The 9,592-nt window shown below is 42.0% G+C and overlaps 1 protein-coding gene across 1 annotated transcript; it reads left to right on the forward strand.

The window, feature by feature from the left end:
* Window positions 1-377: 377 nt before the first annotated feature.
* Window positions 378-4,469, forward strand: LOC147894398 (pentatricopeptide repeat-containing protein At4g13650-like). The gene is made up of 2 exons (XM_087385232.1): window positions 378-749; window positions 1,152-4,469. Exons 1-2 carry the CDS (start codon window positions 573-575, stop codon window positions 3,438-3,440), a joined length of 2,466 nt encoding a protein of 821 aa, XP_087241358.1. The 5' UTR covers window positions 378-572; the 3' UTR covers window positions 3,441-4,469.
* The last annotated feature ends 5,123 nt before the right edge of the window (window positions 4,470-9,592 follow it).

Here is a 9,592-nt window from a genome sequence, read left to right on the forward strand (position 1 = left end):
GAATGAGAGTAACCTACAAAGCTAGCAGCTGCTCAACGCTTCGGCTTAGGAAATGCCTCAGAGACAAGGTGAACCCCAGCGCAACATGGGGCTAAGAGACACACAGTAGGCACACCGATCTTCTAACCACAATTACAGCTAACCCGAGCCGATCGTTAGATTTGCGGTACATATCGAATGGTTTGCAGATGGCGAACATCGCAAACCCTTCGATTCGTTTTGGATCTAGAAGAGGCACATATCGCGAGGCATTGGATCGAGATCTAAGGGTCTCCAAATTGCAGACAGCGGGGCTAGAGTGTATATAGCCCTTTGATTTACCTCCACATCGGACGCTTTACAAACGACGCATATCGTGTTGCATCATTTAACCAGCGGAGCCCCTCCCTCGAGCCGTCCACGTGGGGAATGAGCCGGCGTCGGGCATTCCGGCCAGGAAAGTGCGACTCGCGCCAGATGCCGGGCAGTTTCCTGCCTACGTCATATAGCCAACAACAACATAAAGAGCAGTTGGAAGATATCTCGTTGAAATCCTCTTTCTTCTGTCCAGATTTGAAGATTATTCATTGCCTATGGAGCACAGAATCGTTGATTTTTGGATCCTCAGCAATAATTTGGGACTTTCACGAGCAAATCTTGAAATTTCCAAATTCTCCGTGTTGTGGATATCGGAGCTCCAAGTTGCATGCATGCGACGGCTTGGGGGGGAGAGCGTTATTGCTCACTGCACGATCAGAGAACTCCTACCCGTAAGTTTCCATTTGCTGCGATTTGCTACCATTGCAATGTTTGCTAAGGTAGCTCTGTCCCTAGCTGCGTCGGTTTCCATAGGAAGCAGAAGGAGAAGCATGAGGGCAAGTTTTCCTTGCTCTGGGGCCAAGTTTGCTTTGCTGTTTAAATTCCTTCAGATAGGTGTCCATCCTAAAGAATCAAATTTCAAAGACCATTGTAAGAAACTGACAAGCAAGCTTGAGGCAGTCCACGTAATCACAAAGCAGGAAAAAAGCATGTGTGCTTTTGTCTTTTCTTCCAAGCCTTAGATCAATGATTTTGGATCACAATGGTGAAACTTTCTCTCCAAGTTGCTTGTCAAGAGGCCTACTTTTTTCTCTAGGCTGCCTTGCGTAATCATTGTCGAACGTTCCCAGCAGAGTGAAGGTGAGCAGGCTGATGTACTCTACAATGAGATGCAAATGTCAGGGGTGAAACCAAGCTGTTACACTTTTGCTGCAGCCCTCAAAGCATGTGCCAGAACAGTAGCCCTAGAACAGGGCAAGTATATTCATGCAGATATCATGAAACAAGGTTTAGAGACAGATTTATCGGTGGGAAATACCTTGGTCGACATGTATTCAAAGTGCAGCAGCCTAGTAGATGCACGCAGAGTGTTTGACAGGTTGGTGCTACGAGATGTGGTGTCATGGAATGCAATGATTGCAGGATATGCCCAGCTCGGACATAGTTGTGATGCCCTTCATCTATTTCACGAAATGCAACAGATGGGCACAGAGCCAAGCAAGGTTACATTTCTGAGTGTCCTTAAAGCATGTGCACACATAGCAGCCCTAGAAGAGGGAAAGATGATCCATGCAGATATCTTGAAACGAGGGCTTGATTCAGATGCACGTGTTGGAAGCATCTTAATATCCATGTATGCTAAATTCGGTAGCTTAGAAGATGCACGCAAGGTCTTTGAAACGTTGGTAGAAAGAGATGTTGTGTTATGGTCTACAATGATGTTTGGATATGCTGAACAAGGCCATGGTGAGGAATGTCTTCAGCTGTTCAAGAAGATGCAACAGGAGGGTTTACTGCCTAACGTATTCACCTTTACATGCATTCTCAAAGCTTGTGCCAGTATAGGAGCTCTAAATGAAGGCAAGATAATCCATGGCAGTATCATGATGCGAGGACTTGAGACCGATCTTTATGTTGGAAACAGTCTTGTGGACATGTATGGCAAGTGTAGCAGCCTAGAGAATGCACGGAATGTGTTTAGGGCTTTGCTGTTTCGAAATGTGGTGTCATGGTCTGCAATGATTGCAGGATATGCTGAACGGGGGCTGGTTCAGGAAGCCCTTCAAGTTTTCAAGGAGATGCAAGAAGACAACGTTCAACCAAACGAGATTACATATGTAAGCCTTGTTAAGGCTTGTGCCTGCATAGAAGCTCTAGATAAAGGGATGTTTATCCATTCTAGTATTCAGAAAGAGGGGCTTGAGACAGATTTGATCATAAGAAATGCCTTGATTGACATGTATGTCAAATGTGGCAGCCTAAAGAATGCACAAAAAGTTTTCGATCAGTTGCCAGGACGAGATGTGGTGTCATGGTCTGCAATTATTGCAGGGTATGCTGACCATGGACTCAGTGAAGAAGCCCTCCAGCTGTATATAAAAATGCAACTTGATGCCATAGAGCCAAATGAGGTCACTTTTGTGTGTGTTCTCAAGGCATGTGTCAAGATAGTAGCCCTAAAGCAGGGAAGGCTGATCCATTGCGACATTATTCAGAAAGGTTTAAACTTAAATTTTCTTATTGGAGGTCTTCTGATTGATATGTATGCTAAATGCAACAGCCTAGAGGATGCATGTAAGGTATTTGACAGTTTGTCTGTGCGGGATGTGGTGTCCTGGTCTGTGAGGATTGCAGCAAGTTCAGATCATGGGTATCCACAGGAAGCCCTCCAGTTATTTGAAAGGATGGAAAAGGAGGGCATAGAACCAACTGAAGTCACGTTTGTGTGCATACTCAAGGCATGTGCCAGCATAGCAGCCTTACATCAGGGCGAGCTAATGCATGGTAAGATCATGAAGAAAGGGCTTGATGAAATTCTATTTATTGGAAACAGTCTGATTGACATGTACGCAAAATGTGGAAGCCTAGAGGGTGCTTGCAAGGTGTTTGACAAGTTGCGTGTCAGAGACCAGGTGTCTTGGAATTCAATGATTGCAGGATTTGCTAACCATGGTCATTGTAGATTGGCTCAGCAATACTTTGAGCACATGCAACAGGATTGCATCCAACCAGATGATGTGACATTTGTAGGCCTTTTGCTTGCATGCAACCATGCAGGTCTTGTCAAAGAGAGTGTTTATTACTTCAAGTCAATGAGTGAAGATTACGGGCTCACACCTACAAGGCAACACTATGTCTGCATGGTTGATATTCTTGGCCGTGCAGGGTGTTTGGATGAGGCTGAAGGCTTACTCCTTAAAATGCCATTTCAACCTGATTCTGTAGTATGGATGGCTTTGCTGGGGTCTTGTGCGAGGCTTGGTAACCTGATGTTAGGAAGGCTGGCATTTGATTATCATGTGAAGTGGGATAGTAGAAATGCTGCTAGCTATGCATTGATGTCAAATATCTATGCAACCAATCTTTTGTGGGATGCTGTATTGGACATAAAGGAGATGAGAACTCTTGAGAGCGCATGGTAGTTAGATTGATCTCAATGGGGAGACATTTATCTTATAGTACAAGCGAGGAGCCCAGTGAGGATTTCTTTTTTACGAAAGCCCCATTTGGATTGCATTGCATCTAACTGAAAGGGGAGGTGCACCGTTAGCAAAGCAAGGAGTTTGCCTCCCAGCAAACCACTTTCTTATCTGGGGTTGCAATATTTCAAAATATGCCTAGGCATATTTTGTAGGTATGCAAAATGCTCACCTATGGCATTTAAGGGATGTCATCTTCAGTCTGTTTTAGACAGATTTGGGTTTCCGACATATGGGCTGGAACATTATACGTTTGACCATATGTCCTTAGGTGGCCTTTATGCATGAAAGTGGAAACATAAATTTTTAAAGAGGCTTCAAATTAGAACAAATTTGACTTTTAGGCATATGAGGATATGCCTCTAGAAAGGGCTTGTGTTGTCTCTGAAACCAATGTGATCCTCCTCCATCCACATTTGTTGCAGGATTTTGCTCTTGATCTTTTCTGCTTCCTGGAATTTGTTCCCTAACATGACAAGAAAGCCTAACCGTTGACTTTCTCCAAATCATAGTGATCATAAAGATAAATAATTTGTCACTTTCATTAGCCACCGCTAATCAAATAAGTTGGGATGGGAGCTTATACAATGTATGTTAATCTTTAAGAATAGAAAGCCATCCTTGCAAAGACCATACTTTGTGTGTGATCATCACGAACTATGGCTCAGAGGAAAGCAAACAAAAACAAACTTACGGAAAATAGCATAGGTGTGGTTATGTTTCCCTATTTAGCCCAGAGAAACATTTTCAAGGTCCAAATGGGGTATTCAGCTCAGCAGCATGTTGAAGGGTTAAGGCGATCCCCAAAGGTGCCAGAGTCTGCTAGATCCCAATCAGGCCGTTGACTTGGGAGGCTATTTGCGAGAGGACATTAGAGAGTAAAGCAACCTTGCAACGAGGCTTTGGATGCCATAGCTGTTGCAGAGAAGGGACGAAGAAGAGCTCGGTACAGGGGCTGGAAGCCCATCATCCCATCAAAGAAGGTACATCACTATGAGGTCTTGGCTCTACACAGATTATATATAAGGAAGTCATTTCATTTTTTCTAATTCTAATTCAAATCCTAGTTTCATGTGCTCTCTCTCTCTCTCTCTCTCTCTCTCTCTCTCCCTTTGCAGTCTTTTTCTATAGTGTGGTTTACTTAACCATGCAATGAAATTGAAACTTTGTAACTGTTTCACTCATAGTATGTATCATCTTTTCTCTTACTTTGCAACCACTTGCTCCAAAAAAATCCAAGCTGTATTCTAGTTGCACAACACGATATGTAGAAGCATAATTTGTTGCTCCATGCATGTTGTCATGCAACCATTCAAGTAACTATAGTTTTGGCCTCCTCAAGACCTCAACATGGTAGCATATAAGATAAGCATGTTGCCATGTAGACTATAGCTATTGTTGTTTAATTTCCTATAGGTCGATTTACCAAGTACATTTACGCATTTGATAGGTTACAAGAAAGTAGATAACACATAGCATAGCATGTCTAGGATAAAGGTTTGGTGCCTTGGCAGATGTGCACCATGGATTCAAATGTTATTGGCATGTTGGGTGTCATGATTTTGTGCTACATAGCACAAATATCATGGGGATTGTAAATTTTCTCCAAGAAATGAGTGTTCAACTTGAAAGCTATTTCTGCTTTCGGACGTTAAGACATCAACCCTAAATTCATCAATGTGGACCACCTTGTACCCTTTTGCTAGGATTTCTTACATCTGTTGTGCTATGTATTCTTTTGTTTCTTTTGAACTCAGCATTGGAATATCTTGAACATGCATTTGCATATCTGATGGCATATATTTGACCATAGGTCCTATAATTAAGTGCTCATTTTATGGTGCTCTTTGCAACATGTAAAGAGCAACATGTTTACCCAATCTTCTTTTTGAGACTTTTCCCCTAATGGTTTAGTGCTCATCGATGAGGCTAACCTTAAAAAAAATAATGGAAGTTAGATGCTTCTAAAATAGTACTAAAACACTAGCTAATTGTTAGGAAATAACTATGTCAACAATACAAAACAGAAGCATGCTCCCCAAGTTGGATGCCATGAAGAACACACACAAAATGTTTGTCAAGATTGCTTCATGCATCTCCATGGGTATATGATACACTATTTTGTTTCATTTAACCTTGTTCTTTACATGTAGCATCTGGAACTTGATTGCCAATCCTACATTAGCATGCACTATAGAAGGTGGTGTCTCATTATGTAGGAAATAACTACTTTTTCCAGTAGGGAGTTTGCATTATAAATTCCTTACACACTTCATCCCCACTATTGAACACATTACGTACACACTTCATCTCCACTATTGAACACATTACCCTGGCCATCCTTGACTTGCTCTAAGTTCAACAAAGAAATTCCATTTCTTGTTCCTCATTCATTAAAGTTGTATATTTGTATAAAGAACATAAGATATTTGCAATAGAGCTTATGTCATGCAGAGAAACAAAATCTCCACCCTTGAGGGAGAATACATGAAAGGTGTAAAGAGTTAGTAGGAATAGCAACTACACCCAGAAAGATACTCACTAGAATATTGAGTAGTGATTATTAGTGGAGTTACTAACTCAACAATAGTAAACTCAGAATTGGAAACAGTATTAGAAAACTCAATATGGACACTCTAAAATTTTATTGCAACTAATAGGCGTGTCCTGCTTTCTGTCACCCTTGGAAAACGTTCCCTAGTGTTCTAGTTCATGAGCATTGATCTCTTTCTTGAGCTAGATATGGGCTTCATTGAAGTTCAAGAACTCCCTGTCCGCCAAAAACAAATTGAGAAGGGGCGTCGAGTCGAAGGGAGGTCCCCTTCTCCTTGGGAGGAGTGATAGGCACTCCACTAAAAACATTTTTTCTACAAAAACTTTCATAATAAATACAAGACAAGGGATAGGCACTCTTCACTAAAATAAATTTCGAAGATAAAGGGGGAACCCCTTGTCTTCTCCCACAAGATGAGGGATAGGCAACCTTCACAAAAAACAATCTGAGAAGGGGTGTCACGGAGAAAATATCCAAAGGGAAGACCCCTTCTCCTTGGGACAAGAGATAGGCACTCTTCATTAAAAAGGTTTTTCATAATAAATACAAAAACCTAATTCAAAAGGGGCATGTCCAGTGGATGTCTTGTGAGTGATGTTGTATGCCCAAATTGCTGTAGTCATTAGGAAAGAAGGGAACTCATTTTGGGGCCCTCTAAGAAATTCGCTATTTACCTATTTTTGTCACATGCAAAATATGGAAAATGCCATAAGATATGGATACTTATTGCAAAAATCCACTCTAGTACCTAGGCTTCACATTGAATGCGAATATAAGATCCTCTATTTTTTGTGCAGATTTTGATGATTCTAACATTGTGGGCGGGTTTGGAGCGGGTTTAAACCCCGAATGGACCCCGATGACACCGAAAACCGATGTTCGGAGGCCCGATAAAGGACAAAAATTCTCGGAACGAAAGATTTTCAATAAAATGCGAGTTGGCTAGTGTTGCAAATCTTTCGTTCCAAGCATTTTTGCCCTTTTCCGACAAATAGCCAACTGGCCAAATCGCATTTTATTGCAAATATGCCATTCCGGGTATTTTTTTTTCTTTTTTGAGTCTCCGCGCATCGGTTTTCAGTGTCTCCGGGATTGATTTGAGGGTTTGGATGCACCGACGATGTCAGAATCATCAAACTTTGCATGAAGATCACGTATGTCATACCTAATAAAAGAGAGAGATTTTGAATATGACTTCTTTTATCTTTTAACGTGATTTTTGGTATTTTTCCAATGTTACATTAGCCCTCTACTGATTGGTCGAGAGCCTATTTTTCTAAACCCTAAAAGGCCCCAAAATGAGCTCCCTTTTTCTCGATGAACCTTCTGGTCCCACTGACTACGATGTACAGTTGCCATCTTACCCATGGATGCATAGGAGGCCATTGGTTCGCTCCACTTGACCCATGGATGTTGGATAATAGATGCTAGAATTGCAGTGATTGATACCCATGTGATCCATGAGCAACTCCACAATTTCATTTAGGAACGGGCTCCCATGATCTAACACTATCTCCGTGGGTGTTCCAAACCATGTGCATATGTGCTCAAAGATGAAATCAGAGACTACCTTACCATTTGCTACATTGAGAGAGCTACGGCTTCACCTCACTTGGTGACATATTGCATGGCCACCAAAAGATACTCCTTCTTGTGGGCTGTCATTGGTAGAGGCCCCACAAAGTCTATCCCCCACTTCTGAAATGGATGGATGGAGATCACAGGGTGGTGTTGCCCAAGCCACATATCCTTCCTACTAAAGAACTGGCAAGGCTCATAGGTCTACAATACATGGAAACATCTTTAAACATAATCAACCAATAATATCTAGCATGTAAAATCTTTTTGGTCGTATAGTCTGCCGCATAGTGTCAACTACAAAACCCATCATGGTACTGCTTCAACACTTTGGGTACTTCATCTGCATCAATATTCCTCCTCAATACTCCATCCATGCCTTGGCGGTATAACACCCCATCAAAGAGGGTATAGCGCCTACTATCTTTGCAGATCTTCTTTTGCTCATAATTGGTGTTGTCAGACAGAAAAGAAAAAGTAGCCAAAAACTTGTAGATGCCTCCATACCATGGATCATTTACCTCTATGGCTGCTACGAGCTTTACATCATGACATTATTCCAAATCAATCAAGGCATTCTTCAAATTAGAACAAACCCCTTTTACAATCTTGAAAGAAAAGTCATATTCTTAAAGGATTGCCTAGGGGATTTGGCAACTGCAAAACCTGCTTTGCAAGGCCATTGCTTGAAATGATGACAAAGGGTCTACCTGACACTTAGTGCTTTAACTTTCAACGAAAAAAACCAAAGACAGAGCATGCTTATTGGACTCTGAATAGCACTACTCTGTTTCAAGCATCTGCCACAGTGAAGCAAACCGAATGGGATACATGAACCAGTCCTCCCCATGTTGGAGAAGAATTCCTGCCAAAGTGTGTTCTCCAAACCATGTGTTGATGTAGAAGGTCTTGGACCGATTAGGATTGTGTAGGATGGGTTCAGAAGCAAGAGCACCCTTGATTTGCACAACTCTTGATCACAATCTTCACTCCAAGAGAAATCAACACCATCTTTCAACAACATAGTCATGGGCCATGTCAAAGCAGCATACTGATCAATGAAGCGTCGATAATATCCTGCCAAATTCATGAAGGAGCACACTCTATGCTTTGTAGTTGGTGGGGGAAGCTTCAGAATGGCATCTACCTTTTCTAGATCACGCCTAACACTGTCTACTGAGACAATGTACCTTGAGGGGCTCCAATAGTGCATTTCTCAAGGTTGAGGCTGCCATTTGCTTCATCAATTCTTTGAAAGGCCATGCGGACCTTCATGACATTCTCATTTTATGTGGAGAATATGCAAAAATAATCTAGGAACACCTCTAAGCAAATCCCCAAGGGGCAAACACCATCAGCATGAATCATTGGAATGTAGCAGGAGAATTGGTGAGACCGAACGACATTACCTTGAAAGAAAAAGCTCCCCATGCGGTAGCAAATGTGGTCTTGCACACGTCCTCAGCAATTCTGATCTAATAGAATCCGGAGTAGCCATCATAGAAAGTGTACATCTCATGGTCGCTCACCTTTTCTAAAATGATGTCTTGAAAATGTAGATGATGAATGATCTCTCTTTTTGACAGCATTGAGCTTCTTGTGGTCGATGCAAACCAACCACTTGTTGTTCTTATTGGGAGTGACAACCACTGTTGAAACCCATTCAGTATTGTGGACAAAAACAATGAACCCTGCTTCTACCAATTTCGGCACCTCTATGTGAAGCGCATCGGTTTGAATTGGTCCCAGTCTCTTAAACTTTTGAGCTTCAGGCCTAGCACTAGGCTTCAACACTATTTTATACTCTATGGCTGTCACATGGCGAAGATGGTGATAACTTGTTGCAAAGAGGTCAGGGAAATATTTAAACATATCTAGGAACTCGTCCTTTTCATTGACGTAAGGTGAGGGGAAAGCATGGATTCCAAGCTATTGGGGGTGGTTGTTACCTTCACTCTAGGCT

The sequence above is a fragment of the Dipteris shenzhenensis genome, chromosome 14 (assembly GCF_047967505.1).
Source record: "Dipteris shenzhenensis isolate YYH24624 ecotype China chromosome 14, Dip_SZ_1.0, whole genome shotgun sequence".
Classification (NCBI taxonomy): domain Eukaryota; kingdom Viridiplantae; phylum Streptophyta; class Polypodiopsida; order Gleicheniales; family Dipteridaceae; genus Dipteris; species Dipteris shenzhenensis.

Bases quoted from the DNA above. Each gene is read 5' to 3' on its own strand.
- LOC147894398 (XM_087385232.1), top strand. From the start codon at position 573: ATGGAGCACAGAATCGTTGATTTTTGGATCCTCAGCAATAATTTGGGA. The intron at 750-1,151 runs GTAAGTTTCCAT...CGTTCCCAGCAG, and splicing joins CGATCAGAGAACTCCTACCC to AGTGAAGGTGAGCAGGCTGA.